This window comes from Dasypus novemcinctus, chromosome 28 (genome assembly GCF_030445035.2).
Source record: "Dasypus novemcinctus isolate mDasNov1 chromosome 28, mDasNov1.1.hap2, whole genome shotgun sequence".
Taxonomy (NCBI): domain Eukaryota; kingdom Metazoa; phylum Chordata; class Mammalia; order Cingulata; family Dasypodidae; genus Dasypus; species Dasypus novemcinctus.
The window spans coordinates 35,379,554-35,399,217 of record NC_080700.1 but is presented as its reverse complement, the minus strand read 5'-3'; the positions used below and the strand labels follow the sequence as shown (position 1 = coordinate 35,399,217).

Genomic DNA, 19,664 nt, shown 5'->3' with positions numbered 1-19,664 from the left:
GACGTTTTTGGTAGTCCCAAGTGGGGAGGATGGAGATTCTACTGGCATCTAGTAAGTCGAGACCATGTTTGCTGCTAAACATCTTACAGTGCACACAGCTATGCCTGACAAACAAGAACTATCCAGTCCAAAATATCAGTGGCGCCACATTTGCAGAGCCCTGCTCTAGAGAGCGAGGAGGAGGCCTGCAACTTTGAACCTTCTGCCAGACTCTAGAGGAGATCTGAGAGAATGGTGTGGAATAATGGGAAAGAGAGTGGGCCCTGGAGACAGATCTAGAATGCCAGCTCTGCCACTAACCATGCATGTGACTTGGATGAGCTGCTTTATCACCTTGCACTCAATATTCTCATGCTACAGGAGGACCCACGTGATGGACTATTGGAGAGGCACCGAGTGAAGTGATCACTCCTGCACCTGTATGTAAGTCCTCCAGTACTAGCTGTGGGCTAATGCTGTTGTTATTATTTAGTGTATTGTTGTTATTAAGTGTTTTGTTGTTATATATCTAGAAAATGTAGAAGAGGTCGTTCAATAGTCTGCTTGAAGCTATTGGGGGTCCCTGCGTTGAAGTGACAGAAATGGTCACAGAGCTTAAGGTTGGTGACACTCGCTACCTACCATGTTACCCAGGAAAATCTTACCAACATAGATATCTTAAATGATTTTCCCAAGTTTTGACTCAAGATATGGCTGTAAAGGTTTGGCGGGAGTAACCCCACCTGGCACGGGTCCAGCTCTTGTGGTAAGCAGCCAGCAGCTCCTTCTACACAGCAACTCTGCATACCTCAACCTGCTGGCTCTTACCACACAGCAACTCAGCACACCTCAGCCTGCTGGCGCTTACCACACGCTAACCACCTTGAGCTATTTTCATTGTTCAATAGCAATCAACCAGAAAGCATCTACAGAGCATTCAAGATGGGCAAAGCAGTTGGGAATGGGGGGAGGTGAACGCCCCCCTCTCCAACATTAGGCTGCAATGAGGAAAGAGAGGAGCATGCAAAATCACTCAGTGTTACCACCTGCTAGGTTGATTTTGTTGGGGTAGGTTCAGTAGGGAAGAAGGGATAATAATAAAAATAGGGGAGCAGGGGTAGCTCAAAGTTGAGTGCCTGCTTCCCACATACAAGGTCCCGGGGTTCGTTCCCGGGAACCTCCTAAAAACAAAACAAACAGATGAAAAAACCAACTCTCATTGGGGAGCAGATGTAGCTCAGGGACAGAACCTGGGTTCAATCCCTGGTATATCCTGGAAAAAAATAATAATAATAGAGATATGGAGATGAGTCACCAACATAAGATTTTTGGGAACTATGTACAGTGATTAGCTGAGGTATCTGAGGAATAGCTTCTAAATAAGCAGAATATCATCAAGAAGGTTTGCCTCTAAATTATTACAGAACTAAATGGTTTTAAGAAAGATCTCATGCACTCACTGTGATAAAAGCTCTTGAAGGAAATGAAAAGAGAGACATTCACAGAAAAGTGCTCAAATGCCATGAAAAAGAAAATATGTTAAATTATGCCAAGTACTGCCACAGCATAAGTTCTTTATCAAATTCACCCACATGACAAGCCTTCATTAGAAACAGCCCCGCTGAGCCAGACACTCTCCCATTCAACAGAGTTTGATCCCTCAGTCTTCGAAGAACTTTAGTCTCAATGAACCTCATAAAAAGTGTCAGTTTAATACACGTTCTTTAAAGTGGAGGGAACATACGGAGTGAGGACATCTGCAAATAAAGATGATAAACGTGACAACTCAGCTCTCCTTCACAACGGTCCGCTCTGTTCAAGTGCCCTAAGCAGTCATGGTGAGCCTGGAGAATGCCTACACAAAATCATTTCTTTATTGCCGAGGGAAAAAGAGAAGCAGGCATACACGCTGCCCTTTCCGTGCCAAATAGTTTCATCTGAAGGCTCAAACGGGGAAGTCGAGCTTCATCAGAAACCGCCTCCAAACTCGACCCGGCTGGCACAAGAGCCAGCCCTGATTCTACTGGATCCGAATCACAGGCCTCTCTTGAGAGCTAATCCCTGAGGCAGATTCCCTAAACTGGTGGCCACTGCGGGTCCTTTGTTTGATTCTGGACAAATCTGGGAAAAGGCTTGGGTGCTGGGTTGAAGCGTATCCTTCCCGAAATCCATGCCCACCCAGAACCTGGGAATGAGACCTTTGGAAATAGGGCCTTTGCAGATGTGAGGATAAGGGCGTGCTGGAGTGGACCTGGCTTCAGTGTGTCCTAGGCACAGGGACACTCAGACACAAGGGAAGACGCCCATGTGACCACGGAGGCGAGACAGGGGTAATGGCACCCCGAGTTGGGGAGCACCACGGGCTGCTGGGAGCCAGCAGCAGCTGGAAGGGGCAAGGGCCTGCTGACCCCTGGATTTCGGACATCTGACCTGCAGAGCTGTGAGACAAGGAATCTCTGTTGTTTCAAGTCCGTTCGTGGTCATTTGTTACACAGCCACAGGAAAGCGATACCGGTTGCTTACCCAGTGTAAGACTGTTCTCCTTCCAAGGACCTGAAAGCCCCAGGATGGAGAGCAGCCACTTCTCTACGCCTTGGCAACGGGGCAGGAGTTCTCAGCATGCTTCAGGTCAACAAGCACGTGAAAAGAGTCTACTCTCTTCCACCTACTCTGTCTCTACAATCACGCAACACACAAAGATTCCACTCAGACAAATACACACAAGGGCTAGGGGTGGGGGGCAGAGCGAATCGGCTTAATCCTTGTTCAACGGCAGCTTTTGACTAATGCTGAATGCTTTCGAGAGCATTATTAAATGGATGCCTCAGACTCTGGCTCTTTAAAGCTTTTAACATTAAAACTATAATACGTCTTAGGTTTTCAAAACACATTGTAAGAATAAGGGGGCTTTAGTTATCTGGCAGAGACTAGGAAAAAAATCATGTTATGCTTAATATTTAACCCACTTTTTTCACTAAATACCAACCATCCTCAACAACCCTAAAAGTGGTCAAATAATAGCATGTCTTACACTTCAAAGAAGCCGCACGGTAACGGGGGTTGTAAATCTTATTGCATGGCATCGCATCACATCATGAACTATATAAAATCCCCCCTAAAAGGTTAAAACAGGCCGTGAGCTCTATCGGGGACCAAATCTCAAGAGGTTCTCCAAGGCTCTTTTCCAGATCATTTAGAAAGATTAAAGGAACCCTGCCTACCTGTGACCGTCCTCGCTCAGTCAATCGCAGGTCCCATTAAACATGAAAGAGATCCTTCTTTTCTGTTTTCCAACTCCGGACTTCTCTCTCTCCACAAATGAAAACGTTGGCCATTTTACTTTTAACGTCTAAAAACTGCTTTCCGGTTTGTTCCATTTTATCTGTGAATGCCCTCCTGGGTGTATTTGGAAATGGAAATTACAGCCCCTCTGTTCCTGGTGACAGTTCTAAGACCTCACCTCTCCCTGTCCAAAATGTCTCATGGACAAGAGCAAGCCACTAGGAGGCCGGGCGGAGAAGCAGGGGGTGGTGGGGTCGCAGCTGCAGCTGGGGGGGTCCAGAGAGAAGGGTCTGGAGAGAAATGCCAGGAATGAAGAGGGATGGCAACAGGAGTGATAATTTCTATTTTTTAAAAAGTAAACTTTTCAGAAAGCATTAGGGATTCATTTGTAACAGAGAAAAATGCCCATATATTTGGAGTTATTTTAAGGACAGGTGTCTACCTATGGGAAACAAAGGCATATGACATTCTCTGCAAATGTAGCCATCATCTGAGACCCCTATTGCCTAAAATATTGATTACCTGACCCCTTACAGAAAAAGTCCACCAATCCTTAGCATAAACCATGATTAATTCATGGAAAGAAAACTAAAGGCAAGAACATGCAGGTAGTTTGGGAAAGAGCTTACAGTGAAACTTTCTTCGGAAAAAAAACCAAACCACACTGTCTTTATCAGATTTCTTTCACTCATATCTTGCCTTATCTCTTCTCACCCAAAGCTTATCAACAAGCTTCAGAAAAAAAGGGGGATACTGGTTCTGTAACTAAAAGTTTCTCTCTCTCAGTCTGGGGAGTTTTGATAAGGTAAAAAGTGTCCGAGAAAGAAAAGAGCCCTGGCCCAAAGCTACTATGCTAGCCCCAAGTTTCCCGAGAGGTTGTAAAATCCTTGGCAGTTTCACAGGTATTCCTTCTCAAGTACAAATGACATCACTGTTGAGATAAAAAAAAAAAAAAAATTGGCCTGGTTTCTTCCACACTTGGTCCCACATATTGTTTTGGTCGAACATCAGTTGACTTTTCTATTTTTACTGGGAGGTTGTGTCATAACTATTTTTAGTATACAGGGTCTGGTTCTATCATTTGTGGGGCTCAAACAAGAGTCACGCTTTAGAATTTTTTTTCCCCTAAAGCTATCAGGATGTATGTACTCAGTGCAGAACGTGCTGATCAGCAAATACTCTATTCCACTCGATTGGATTTTTTATTGAAAGTCTAAAACCCACAGGAGGCCCTAAAACATGCAAGAACGTGATAGATGACTGGGCAGCAGAGAGGGGGAGAGAGCCATAATATGTAAATTTAATCCATACACTGAGAATGAGTTGACATCTGGGCTTCCCTGGTAATTCTTAGTTTCTCCTTAGAAGACTGACTTAAAAAAGTCAAATTACTGAAGAATTTCTAGTGTACGTGCCCTGGCCCAAAAGCTGAGCTCAACCTACAAGGAGGTGAGTCATTTACACGAAACCGTTTTCTGTGAAAGTGAATGGGAAGCAAATGCCCAAGCAAGAGAGAGCCCACATCTGTGCCCCACCCTTCCCCCTCTCCCTCCAAACGTCAACCCACCCGGGAACCAGCAGCGCCTGGTGCCCCCCTCCCCAGCTTGTCTGCACCTTGAAATCACCTGCGCATCTTTGAAAACCAAAGCCCAAGCCACACCCCGATAGAGGTCCCTGCCCCTGGGGGGTGGGGACGGGGTGACAGCCTCGGTCAAAGCGCCCGAGGTGGTTCCAGGGTGTAGACAGCAGCGTGGGGTTGCGATTGAAGATGAGCTACACCTGCTACCTGCAAACCAGGTCAGCTGCACCCTCCACGTACGTGAGGCCCTTGGAGGGCCTTCGTGGATGATTTATTAATATTACCTCAAATACGGGGATGAGCTTGAGACCATCCCCCTTGCTTCATTGATTGGTGTCATGGCGGGACACCAACCCAGGGAGGACGGCGTGGGGGTGCCTCTTAAGCGACAAGCTATTTAACTCTGAAGCAGGCTAGTAAGATAGGGAATCAATAGATGGATCTGGAACCTGGCAGAGTCCACGTGGACACCAGTAACCCCCAAGATGGTGGCTGTAGGACCCCACCCCCAGGATTCCGCTATCCAGAACAAAGACTTCTTCTGGAAGCCAGGAGAAGCCCCGGATGTTCTCTAGGGACCTTATCATTGGGTTCCCACTAGGGGATTGATGGGTGGGGTGATCAATCAAAACAGCAGACACCTGGAATCCCTCCTAGGCCATTAGCAAAGGGGTGGAAAAATTAACAATTTAAAAAGCAGGTGCAAGGTCTGAATTCCAGCTCTTGCTCTGGACCCCCGTTCCTGCCCTCTGCGCCCTGCTCTCGCCATATTTCCTCTGCCACGTGGCCACGCAAGTAAACCTGGGGATTTAGAATCTATAATGGGAAATTGTAGCTTGTGAATCAGCCCTCTTTATCCCTTTTCAGCCCCTTCCTCTCTACCTGGGACCCCTGCTCTGTTATTTTCTCCCATTTCTCTTCCCTCCCTATCTGAATAAATGACTGGCCTAACTCACCCGCGTGCTCTTGAAATTCATTCCTGCAGCACAGCCAAGAACCTAGATAAAATCCGGTAACCACGCCACGTCTGCATCTCGGGGGGGCGGCATCTGGTTTTGTGCCCAATGCCACCAACCAGCACACTGACCCCTGGTGACACCCTTGAGGGATGGAGCTGGCCTTACCTCCACGATACTTTTCAAATCCTGCACGTACGTCCTTTCCGTCTCCAGAATCTCCTGGACCACTCTGTCCACGTAGAGGAGCTTGGGGCCATCGTCGGTGGTTGTGGCAGCCTTGGAGGCCGCGGTGGGGGTCATCCTCCTTGGCGCCCGCAGTGGCCTCTGTCCGTCCCCTTCGGCGTCCCAGGGCCCGGCCGGGCCTGGCCTCTGCTGCTCGCTGCTGGGGAACGGCCTGGCAGGCAGCAGCTCCAGCTTGACCGCCCCGGCTTCCTTGTCCTGGTTGAACAAGCCCAAGTGGCTGCTGGAGGTCAAGGTCGTCCTGCTGCCGAAGGAGCCGTGGCTGTCCCGGGAGGAGGCCGAGGACGACGTGGAGCCGAAGCTGACCGGTCGGTCGCTGTCCGAGAGCTCCATAGCCGTGGGTCCCTGGGCGCGGGGACGCCCGGCTGCCCTGGACAGATCTTTCGCCTTCTGGGGATCTGGAACTTTTGTCACAGCTGAAGGAACTTCAGGATCCCACTGGGGCCCATCTACAAACATTAAAAAAATAATAAAAAGGTTGAGCTAGGCAAGAAAGGGCATCCAACATTAGTTTCACGGGAGAGCGTTCAGCCTAGCACAAACGAGCCAAAGCCAAAAAGGTGGCAAGTTCGTTAGAGAAGGCAACACCAGGGCATGTGAGGAGAAAAATGGGTGTTTCTAAAGCATCACTCAGGGCCTGGGAGCCTGATAGAAATGCAGAGGCCGGGGCCCTGACTTGAATCTGCATTTCAACGAGATCCCAGTGCACTCTGCATGCACCTTTGAGAAGCACTGCACCCATCTTCTCCAGATGCCCAATACAGGTGACGGGTCCCATTTACTAGTTAAAGGTTCCAGCGTCAGGGCCCAGGAATCTTTATTTTTAACATGGACCCTAAGTAGTTCCTATGTCCTGTAAAAGGCTCCCTAAGGGATGTGGAGAAATAGGGATCCCGGCACATCTGGTCAGAATGTAAAATGGAGCAGCTGTTGCAGAAAACAGTTAAACGAAGACATATCATGTGACCGGGCAACCCCACCTCTAGGTATATATCCCAAAGGACTGAAAGCAGGGACTCAGACAGACACTTTACACCAGTGTAAATCCTAGGAGCATCATTCACAAGAGCCAAAAAGTGGAAGCAACCCAAGGATCCGATGACAGATGGATAAATAGAAAGTGGTATAAACATGCAACGGACAACTCCTCTTCAGCCATAAGCAATAAAGTTCTGATACATGCAACAACGTGGGTGCACCTTGAAGGCATGATGCTAAAAGAAATAAGCCAGGTGCAAAAGGACATATATTGTATAACTCCATTTCTCTGAACTTTCTAGAGTAAGAAAATTTGTAGAAAACAGAAAGGAGGTGAGAGATTACCAGAAGTTGGGGAAGAGGGAATGGGGAGTCATGGCAAAGAGTTTGTGTTTTGGGTGATGGAAAAAGTTTTGGTAATAGGTGGTGGTGATGGTAGCACAACGTTGTAAAAGTAATGAATGCCACTGAATGCACACTTAAAAATGGTTAAAAGGGAGGAGCGGAGGGAAATCTATGTGATGATTATGCCCATGGAATTTTGAGGAACACTGTTTCTGGATTTAAAGTTTTCTAATATAAAAATTTTAAGCTACCCTATCAGATTCACCACTACTTAACTGACACTGAGGATTTTACATTGATTGCTGTATACGACATTGAAGAAAGTATCCCATAGACAATTTTCTACTAAACCTATATATAATACTAACATAGTACACACCAAAATATTAAAACCTAGGCACCTCTTACCATAATGCTTCTCTAACTCTCTTCTTGAAAGCTAATATTCCATTTGTGGGATATATGGAATTACAGTCTTAGAGAGTGTATTTTATAAACTACAACACTCCAAAAGTAAAATTGGATAATAAGATAGTGTATTTATTTCATACCATGAAATAGTTAATATACATCTGAATTTTGAGAAAAAGATGTATTTTTTTAAAGAAATAGGGTTTATAAAAGGGCATAAAGAGAAAAGAGCTGCAAAGTCAAAAGGTCACTAAACATGCAATTGAGTCCAAAAGGCCCTTACTGAAATTTAATCGTTCAGAAGTTATTTTGGAGAGATCCCCGAAGTTTTAACTTTTTTCATTTATAAAGCGGCAGCAACACGTTTCCCCTATTAATGAGGCCCCGGGCTTATAGAAACAAAAGGTTTTGCCCTAAAAAGTGTGATTAATGAAATATGCTTCATTTTGGCAGGTTAAAAAAATTGGTTAACTTCCTACCAAAATCTACGTGTACAGGTTTTGTTATGTTTAGAAGGTTGTAATATGACAAACACAGCAACAAGACTAAAGAATCTATAGTATAGATTAATGATGATTTTTCAACAGGAACGTGCATTTGGTTTGGCTATATATTAATAATAAAGAACCTCAAACAGTTGGCACCAATATTTATTGCTAGCCTAGAAAGAACCTTGATTACCCAGCTGTACCCTTCAACATACTGACTTTTTTAGATAGTTTGCGTTCATGGCAAATATAAATGAAAATATGAAACTTATGAATATAAAGTAACTGAACTCATTCTGAGTCAACAAGAAAGAATGGTAAGAAATGTGTAGGAAATGAGTAATTTATCAGCATAACCACTACCACATGGTGTCAGTTTGCTGCAAATTTTTAAAGCTTTTGCAGTACTCTTTCTGCCTGCTCTATAACAATTTTATGGCTTATAAACATGGATTGGTTGCAGCAGTTAAAATGCGCTTGCCCTAAAAAGCCTGCTCTAACCTGACTGGAGCAAAAATCCAAGCAGCAGCCATGCCTTTAAGTAAACTTTGCAGCAGGAACACTTGTCTGCATTTGGGACTGGTGATAAGGAAGTCATGGGCAGTTCAAAGTAGCACGAGGCCCAAAGTTGATGGCTTCCCATTGATTTTTTTTTAAAGATTTATTTTATTTATTTCTCTTCTCCCCATCGTTTGCACTCGCTGTCTGCTCTCTGGGTCTGTTCGTTGTGTGCTCTCTGTGTCTGCTCATCTTCTTTTTTAGGAGGCACCAAGAACTGAACCCAATATCTCCCCATGTGGGAGGGAGATGCCCAATCTCTTGAGCCACCTCTGCTTCACCTATGGATTTCTACTCTACCTCTATAAAAGGTTGTTGTCACTGTAGAAAGATAGGCTCTTACTTGGGGAGTTTATGAGGATGCTTAAAGGTTCCAGAATCCAGTGAGGCTCAGATCTTCGACCAAATCAAATCACTGTACAGGAAAGGCCAGGAAATATGGAAAAATCTAGAACAAACAACTCAGCCTCCAAGGGTCTGGATATGCCGCTCTCCGGGGCAAGTTCTGATTTTCTGACTAGACAAGAATCAATCTTCCCTCCAGGATGGAAAATGGTATTTAACACAGTCATGTAACTCTCGACACTGCATTCCTCATCAGAACCAGAGGAAAATGAGCACATGAAGGAGCCTCATTTCTTGCTTATCATTTCCTTTATCTACTTACTTTCAACTCCAAGTTAGATGGCGAGCACTGGGACTGAGGGGTTAAGGGGGAACGATCAAATTGCAGGATGTTTGAAGAGGGGTCCGTGTTGGGTTGCCAGGGATGAGTGTGCCTTTTAAACATACTTCTGTATTTTTACAAGTGGGTTGGGGAGCTCAGGTCCATGGACGATTCCCTTCAGGGAGAAATCTTGAATAGCCACATGGATTGTTCTAAGGAAGAACTCGTGTTCTGGTTCAGCTCATGGGTTCTGAATTCGTGAGATCAAACCTACTCTCCAGATGCCAACCAGGCACTATGGAAGATAGAACAGCTCGGGTATTTGCTCTCTGCAGCATTTAGGCAAGCTTGCTGCTCCATGCGAAAGACCTCCTAAAATGACCAAAGACAGAAGTAAAATATCTGAAGTCACATCACCTCATGGCATGTAGTTCAAGACTGCATTTGCTAATGGAAAGCATTTTTTATGTTGATTCATTGCTTAGAAGATAATTACGGTTTTCTCACATAAGGAAATGTATCTCGTAAAAACTGCCCAGTCTTATGCTCACTGCTCTCAAAATAATGTCAGATTTCCATCCAGTCTGACCCATTCTTTCTAATACAACTCACCAGTTATCCATATTGATCACAAAATAGCCACGAGTGACTGCCAAACACTCAAAATGCGGCTAGTTCGAATTGAGATGTGCTGCAAGTGTTAAATGTATTTCAAAGACGAAGTACAAAACAAACAATATATAATATCTCGTTAATAATGTTTTACATTGGTTACAAGGTGAAATAATATTTTGGATATAGCAGGTGACATAAAACATCTAATTAAGATTATTTTCACCTGTTACCTTTTTACTTTTTTAGTGTGGTTACAGGCGACAAGGAAATTACAAAACACACATGCGGCTTGCATTGTATTTCAGTTGGACATTATTGATCTAGAGGCCTTACAGATAATCATTTATGAGATTGAAATTTACCTCCTTATCAATCTTTATTCAAATGGCAGTGAATGAAGAGAGTGATTCAATTCAGAGTTCCTTTTTTTTACTTCATTAACACAAGTGTTATTATGAATTAGCATACATCAAGATGGGAGATCGCAGTTGTGTGCTAATCATTGGAGCAACTGATTTTCCATGATAAATTGAAACACCCAGAAAGAACACTGCAGAGGAAGACATTTTTTCTCTCTGCTGGGTAAAAGATATTGGCAGTTGTATTAACATCTGGGTAATTTGTTCTTTTCCTTTCCATCTCATATTTTCTCTCCCTCTCTTCCCAAATCCCAAATGTGGGTTGATAATATAACAACTTCTGAGAACTTCTTGCCAAACATAGCCAGTGGCCCACGTCACGTGAATCTTTTGTTCACTGAATGCCCCAAAAGAGGTGGGCATTTGAGACAACCTGGTCCCTGGTGAGGCTGAAGGTGGTGGTGAAGGCGTGGAGATGGGGCTAGTGGAGCTTCAAGTACAGGGAATCTTAGCCTAAAAACCGTCATCATAGAAGACTCCTTTTTGTGTCATCCTCAGTGAAAGAAAAAATGGCAATCCAGTTCCATGTGGATACACGTTCACACATTGCGTTTCATGACAAGTTTTTTTCTAGGCCAGAGAGCTCTAATTCCTTCATTTTTCTCTCTCTGCTCTCCAACCTTTCACTATTTTAGCTGCTCTGCTTTGGAACTTGCCTGCTAGGACGGAAGGCAGCACTTGAGGACTCTGATTGGTGTCTCGGGGCGACTCAGGTTAGATGCAGGACTTTCCGCGGCAGGGCAAGTCCAGGCTTCCTGTGGCCGTGAGTACAGGTTCAAGGGCAACTGGACGGGCTTTGCGGCCAACCTCGTCCCGGCAGAGCTCCCGGGAGGACCTTGGTCCGTAGCTCTGCTCACAGCCCGGAGTGCCAAGTTCCGCTCATTGCTATTCTGGACATCAAATACCTTGTCCGAGTTCCTTGGCAGGACGGTCATGGCAACCGAAAGAATGTGTTTGTGCTCAATACCGAGGAATAACGACATGATGGCGCTCCTGATTATACTACCTGGGGATTCCTCAAAGAGGGGGCGGCGAGAGAGAGGCTGCAGGTTAAGCAAGAAGTGATTCCACCAGCCCGCAAAGTTCATTTAGCACGGAGGCAGTCTTTGGGAGAGCCCCAAAGTTGTCAACTACTGACGTCATGATTTTAAAAATATATATATATATAAAATATATAATTATATATTAATTACACACATAATATATTTTATAATATATTTATATATAATTATATATTAATATATTATATATATTAATATATAATTATATATTATATATATAATTCTTTTGGTTGCCATGACTGTGTGTATATATATATATATATATATATATATATATATATATATATATATATATGTGTGTATATATATATACACACACATTTATATTTCCAAAGTCACCAGCAGGTATTTGAGGCACTTTTTCCTTCCCACACACCTCTCGGATGGCATTTTGCTCAGTCGTTAAAAGTCACCGGAGAGCAACGAGGATGTTCAGCTCTTGGTCTTCTGAAACCACCACCAGACCTCTGTATTAGTGGCAGAACCAGGACTACGATTTCCCACGTTCTTTAACGCTCAGCAGGTTCAATCCAGGACACGGGATTTTCAGGCTCATTTTTATCTGCTTGGTAACACAGAAGTAAAACACCTCGTGACTGTGTCAGGCTCTTAGCTTAGGCCCCTGCACCGTGGCTGCCCAAGACGCTAACATTTGGGGAAGCTGGATGAAGGGCATGTGGAAACGCTCCTTACTATTTTTGCAACTTCTCTGCAAATTCGAAAAAATTCCCATAATAGCTGTAAAAATCTCACGACCACCGAAGGGTCCATCAAGCAAGCCCTCGGTGTTGCCACGCACGGAGGGGGCTGCGCATCGTCCACTGACACCCACTCCCTCTTTGCTCTTGAGGGATGGGTCTCAGCTGGACACACTCCCGGCCTCTCTCACCATTCGATGGCCACGTGGTCACTGTCTCACCAGTGGAGATGACAGGGGCTGCTTTGGGCTAGTGTCTCAAGACTCTGGACTTGGCTCCTGCACAGTCTTTCCCCTTCCCTCTGGAACCCTGATGGCAGGGCCCTTGCCTTGACCATGAACATAACTTCAATGTCCCAGGGGACGGCAGAGCTAGAAGATAAGAGGTACCACGATGGCTGGGGCTGGACATGAGAAGTCTGGTTCCCCCTTCGAAGTTGACATGCTAGACACGCCCCAGGACGAGCAGTTCTAGCCCCAGCCAAGTCCCAGTTGTGTCCTCAGTCACGTGACCACAGCTTTAGGGGGAGCCACAAGCCGAACCGCCCAGCAGAGCCCCTCCTGAATCCCGACTAGCAGACACTTGGGGGACCATAAACGATTGCCGTGGTTTAAACCTTCATTTTGGGGTAATTTGTTATGCAGCAAGTGATGGTCAGGAAAGTATCTGTTCTTGGGGAGTGGGTGTAGCTCAGGGGTTTGAGCACCTGCTTCCCATGTATGAGGTCCCAGGTTCAATTCCTAGTACCTCCTTAAAAAAAGGGGGTTTGTCTATTCTAACAGTCTAGCTGTACCCAAAATACACCACTGCTTTAACACTATATCAAAAATTAATCCTTAAAAAAATTCAAAGTTTTTGTATATTCTCATTAGTTTTTAAAAATGTATAGACTGGAAAAATCAAGAACAAGTAAGTTAGGTAACATCACGTTCAAAGCTGAACTGTGAATCAGAGGCTGGTTTCTGATTTCTAGCCCATTATTCCTTCTACTAGATAGATTCATAAAATAGGAGGGCAGAAAAGGAGCTGATGAAAGGAAGAGAGAAGATGACCTCCTTGCCTAAAGTACACAGCACCACGTACCGAAAAGGCTTGCATCGTGTGTATGCATGTACACCACACATGGGAGTGAATATGTGTGTGCATGTGTGCATACGTGTGCCCTGTGTACGTGTAAAGGTATCAATAGGTGGTCCAACAGTATAGAAAGAAAGAGCTCAGAGGACCCGCCGAAGTTTAAATGAGGATGTACTTTCTCCTTTGGTCACAGGATTCGAGTGTTGCCCTGGATCCTTGGTCTCCTCCCCTGTGAGGCTGCTGGGTCAGGTGGCCATCCAGGTCCCTTCCAGCCGGCAGTGCCTGCCTCCATCCCCCCGATACCAGCAGCAAATCGCTGGGTGCCACAGCTGCAGAGGTGCCTCCCCTCTGCAGCTACAAGCAGGAAACACATAACAGCAATTTTCTTCCACATCCTACTAATGGCAGGTCTTGGGTGATGAAATATATCATTAACTTTGCCAAAGGCAAAATCCCTATTTCCAATTTAGATGAAAATAATGATCTATGCTCCATCTTCCCTTTGAACAGCACCTTCCTGTTAGTGTGAAAAAGATACGTGTTAGGGCAATAACTAAACACTAATAGTTATACATACAAGCTCCAGCTGTTTTGGATACACTGAGTCCCCCAAACGTCTCTGCACTGTGGGGAGTGAGGCATGAAGCTAAATTACATTTTCTTAAAGAAAAAGGAGGAGGAGGAGGAAGAAAAGAAATCCAAGAACTAACAAAAGAAGTTTTAAGTAAATGAATCCATCCATAAAGTGTGCTAAACATTTTCTTAAAGGAGGAGGAAGAGAAATCAAAGTGTCTAACAATAGAGATCTGAGTAAATAAATCTGTCTTTAAGGTGCAGGGTGAAACTATGAAATAAATGTCAAGTCCTCTCATTACCTACAGGTGTACAAAATGGTCATAATATGCAGTTGAATAAAATGGGCGATTTATTAAACATATGGACGTGATTCCAATTTTGATCCTAAAATGCCACTTGCTCATTACCCAAATCAGAAAAGGAGTAAAATCATCTACAATAAAATGTTAACATTGGTTTTACTGAGTGGGAGAATGGAGAACTTTTTCTTTTGATATTTTCTTGTATTGTGTTTTGCAAGTTTTTCCTCAAGCAGTATCTAACTTTTCTAATCTGAAAAAGCTATTTAAGGAAATTAAAATCACAACTTCAAATTATATCACATATTTTTAAAAATTTAATGCTTAATTAAAGGAATGCATCCTATATAGAGCTTCTTTCAGATATGCCAGGATCACTAAATGCCCACGATTAATAAAACAGAATAAAATCAGATTCCTTTGGACAACCTCATATAGTTTGAATGTGATACTTGTCTTTCTCCCCAATCATTCCTTCAAACAAAAGTATTTCTAACCAACCAACACTCAAAATGGAAACTGCATTTGCTCAGTCAACTCTGCTGCCCCGTGGACTCAGACTCAATTTCATCAGGGCAGTTGCTAAGCACAGGATATGCAAACATTGATTTTGTTCTCCCAACTTAGCCTGCACAGCCCGATAAAGTGCATTAAAACACCCAGGCTTGGGTTTGTCTAGTTCTCCCCAGAGACACCCAAGCAGCAGCTCTCTAGATCGTTCGCCCTCCCTTGAAAGAATGATCAGAAACAACCAGCCCAGCACAAAAAGACCTGAAGACAGGCTGCAGTTCAGCTGAAGGGAGACAATCATCCTGGGAGTGCATTCCCTTGTCGGATACCTCTTTTCCGCACATCACACTGATCCCAGCGCTGCGGCGACAATCCCAGCGCGCCTCTGTCCCCGCGCAGAGTTGGCCCCGCGCCGACTCTCACCGCGGCCGGCCCGATGCTTCCGGCTCTCAAGGAGAGAAAGGACGAGTGCGTCCCAGCCTCGGTGCTTTGGGTGCCTTCCCTGGGCACCTGCCTCGAGGCGTCCAGGCTCAGCCCCGGCACCTGCCCTCAGCAGTGGGTGTTCACCCAGGTAGAACGAGCAGCGCCCTGGCGTAGCAACATTGCACGAGTCAGCTTTTATCTCGCAAAACCCCACACACAAAGGCTCGACAAAAACCTGATTTGCAACTTTCCCGCTGCCTTTCCCCCCCACCCCAGTGCTCAGACCACAGGACTTCAGCATCACCCAGCGCCTTCAATGCAACATGACATCATCCCATGGAGGAGCACAATGGACAGCCCCGTGGGTAACTTGCAAACCCACACTTCACTGAGCAACACCCTGCTCGGTGAACTTCAAACACCACCCACACTCGCCTACACCTGCCTGAGCTTTCACCTTGCCTGCTCGGCTCCGTCCCCAGTCTCACTGAACTGCCACGAAATGAGAACAGGTCTTTGGAGCGCTGGTATTTTCAAGCTCACTTCTTCCTGAATTCTGAGTTTGTTTCCAATTAACCGGTGACATCTTTAAAGTACTTTTTAAAGCCAAGTCCCTGGGGAGGCAGGGTTGGGGGTGGGGAAGTGGTGAAAAACCTCAGTTGAAGGCAGTTTGGATCATTAGTTTCAGTTAACAAGACATTGAACACATTTTAAAGTAAGCAGAGTTAAACAAGGATATAAAGTTGAGTTTTCTAGAAAAGAGTTGCTGAAAACCACATATCTGACACCTCACACCAGATAAAGATCTAATATCCAGAATACATAAAGAAATCCTTCACCCTAACAACAAGAAGACAAACAATCCGATTTAAAAATGGGCAAAAGACTTGAACAGACATCTCTCCAAAGATGACACACAAATGGCCAGAAAGCACATGAAAAGATGCTCAACATCATTAGCTATTAGGGAAATGCAAATTCAAACCATAACGAGATACCATTTCATACCCATTAGAATGGCTGCTATTTAAAAAAAAAAAGGAAAATTACAAGTGTTGGTGAGAATGAGGAGGAAGAGGAACACTCATTCATTGCTGGGGGGAATGTAAAATGATGCAGCCGCTGGGGAAGACAGGTGGGCAGTTTCCCAAAAAAGCTAAGTATAGAATAACCAGATAACCTGGCAATCTCACTATTAGGTATATACCCAAAAGAATCAAAGGCAGGAGTAGAACAGATATCTGCACACCAGTGCTCCTGCCAGCACTATTTATGATTGCTGAAAGATGGAAGCAACCCAAGCGATCATCAAGAGATGAATGGACACACGAAGGGTGGTATATATATACAATGCAGCACTAGTCAGCAGTGAAAAGGAGCAAAGTCCTTATGCCTGTGAGAACATGGATACACCCTGAGGACATCATGTTGAGTGAAAGAGACTAGACACAAAAGGACAAACATATGATCTCACTGATAAGAGATAATTAGAATAAGCAAACCTATAGAGCGACCATCTAGAATCCAGGGTATCAGGGGAGGGGTGGGGAGAGGGAACCGGGAGTTAATGCATTCCCTGTACAGGGCTCCTGTTTGGAAGGATGGAAACGGGGGGTGGTGGTAGCACAACATTGTGAATACCATTAACAGAACGGAAATAAATACCTGAATGTGGTGAAAAGGGAAAATGTAAGGTTGTATAGATGGTACAGAATAAAAACGAACAAATAAAATCCTTGGAACTGTACTACACAGTGAACCCTAAGTTAAACCATGTACTATAGTGAATAGTCTGATTATACGGGAGTGAGGTTAGCTCAGTGGTTTGTCTGAGTGCCTGCCTCCTACCAAGGTTCAACTCCCGGTACTTCCTTAAAAAAAAAAAAAGTCCAATTATAAAAATGTGCTTTCATCAGTTATAAACAAATATTCCAAACCAATGCAAGGTATGAGTGATAGGGTGGTATATATGGGAATCCTGTATTTTATGCATGATTGTTCTACAAACCCATAAGTTCTCTAAAAAGGAAAAAAAAAAAAACCGATCTAAGGTCAGATACCTAAAGTCTAAACTCACAGGCATTTCTTAGGAAAAAATGTTACGTTCCATGATTTGATATTCAAAAATGCTAAGTAATACAGACAGAATGACCTCATTCCCATGAATTATTTTCAAAGTTTTTTTGGTGTTTTGGTTTCTTTAACAAAAGCTCCTGACACTGTCCTTAAAATGCTCCATCTATTTTTATATAAAAATTGAAAAGGTTCATATTTGAAAGAAGGTATCGAATTACTTGGATGGAATTCTCTAGAAGCAGAAGTACAAAAATGCTCTTAAATATGGATACTAATTGCACCGTGGAATTAAAACTCCAAATACGGATTATACCCATGTATAGATACCTAAAACTACACTCCTCCAAAGGGTTAAAGCACTCATTTGTGGTTATGAAAAGAACATTTGCCGATCATCTCTAACAGAGCTACTTCTATCAAGCCTATCACGTGATTTTAAACTAACATCATAATAGGATATTTTTTTCTTAATGCACATTCCCTTTCAACTAAGGCTGAACATATACAGGGCAACCTAAAACATTTCGCTGGAAATTAATCAGTTTGTTCAGAACAAGAATTTGTTAGAATAATTACTTTCTCCCACAAAATCCACCTGGTTGGTGGAAATCACTAAATCACACATTTCGGCATCTCTGACTTTAACCTGCCCCTCTCCTGGAAAGAGCTGGAGAGGAAGGGCCGTCCCTGCTAGGGGGTGCTCCATAGCTCGCCATGCTGACCTGGACCGCCACCCCTCTGTGGACCCCCTGCCCCAGCCTGAGCTGACCCTCCCTCTCCACTCAGCTAGGAGAGCCACAGGTACCTCCCTTTTTACCTGGGAGTCAGAATCAGACGGACTCATATTTAATTATTTTCCAATTGTTTCTCTCCTACCTTGGATTATAAGCTCTGGGGGACAGGGGACCTTCTGGAGATTTGATTTTCACATGGAAGGCAAAGACATCCATTTCCCAATGGGTAGCATACCAGCAACTCCTGGCTGCTTCCTGACTCATTCGTTTTCTAGGCACGTCCTCAGATCACAGGTTAGCAACCTTTATCTTCCACCAATATGTTACTGACTTGGATTTTTTTTTATTGGCCAATAAACATGTTTTTAAAAAGCAATTTCTCGATCTTAAAATTTTCACAAAGCTGGAGTACTCAAAACAGCATGGTACTGGCACAAGAACAGACCGATGGAGTCTAACTGAATGTTCAGAAATAGACCCTCATATCTATGGCCAAATGATTTTTGACAAGGATGCCAAGGCTACTCAACAGGGAAAGAACAGTCTCTTCAACAAAGTGGTGTTGGAAGAACTGGATATCCATATGCAAAAATCAACTCGAAGGGATGCAGGTATGGCTCAAGCGATTGAGGCCCTGCCGACCACATGGGAGGTCCCAGCTTTGGTTCCCGGTGCCTCCTGGAGAAGACAAGCAAGACGGCGAGCTGGTGAGGTGGGCAGGCAGGATGAGCTGACATAACAAGATGATGCAATAAGGAGACACAAAGAGGAAAGACAATGAGAGACACAACAAAGCACGGAGTTCAGGTGCTTAAGCGATTGAGCGCCTCTCTCCCACATGCGAAGTCTCCAGGTTTGTTTCCTGGTGTCTCCTAAAGAGAAGATACAGAAGGCACACAGCGAGCACAAACAAACAATGAGTTGGGGGGAGGGGGGGGAGCGGGGAGAAGGAATAAATAAAAAATTAATCTTAAAAAATCAAAAAGTGGATCAGAGACCTAAAAATAAGAACTAGAACTGTAAAACTCCTAGAAGAAAAAGTAGGGAAGCATCTCCAAGACTTTGTGTGTTAGGCAATGGTTTCTTAGACTTTACACCCAAAGCAAAGCAACAAGAAAAAAAAGATAAACAGGACCTCATCAAAATTAAAAACTTTTGTCAATTGAAGGACTTTATCATGAAAGTGAAAAGATACTCTATTCAATGAGAGAAAATATTTGGAAACCACATATGATAAAGGTTTAATAGCCAGAATATATAAGAAATTCTACAATTCAACAATAAAAAGACACAGTCCATTTTAAAAATGGGCAAAAGACTTGAATAGACATTTCTCCAAAGAGGAAATACAAATGGCCAAAAATACATGAAAAGATGCTCAACATCATTAGCCATTCAGGAAATGCAAATGTAAACGAAAATGAGATACCAGTTTACACCCACTAGAATGGCTAATATTAAAAAATCATAGAAAGTCACAAGTATTGGAGAGGATGTAGAGAAACAGGAACACTCATTCATCCTTAGTGGGAATGAAAAATGGTGCAATTTTGGTGGAAGACAGTTTGGTAGTTCCTTGGAAAATTAGGTAGAGAATTACCATATGACTCTGCAATTCCATGTCTAATTATATACCCCAAAATTGGAAAGCAGGGACTTGAAGAGATATTTGCACTTCAATGTTCATAGT

The 19,664-nt window shown here is 43.9% G+C and overlaps 1 protein-coding gene across 2 annotated transcripts in view; it reads right to left on the bottom strand.

The window, feature by feature from the left end:
• The window catches only part of PLEKHG1 (pleckstrin homology and RhoGEF domain containing G1), a 251,468-nt gene that overhangs the window by 90,972 nt on the left and 140,832 nt on the right, over positions 1–19,664 (bottom strand). For both annotated transcript variants that reach the window (XM_058289684.1, XM_004454551.5), the window contains exon 3: positions 5,965–6,488. In XM_058289684.1, the coding sequence (XP_058145667.1) occupies positions 5,965–6,372 (408 nt within the window). In that variant the 5' untranslated portion in view covers positions 6,373–6,488. The remainder of the gene's footprint in view (positions 1–5,964; positions 6,489–19,664) is intronic.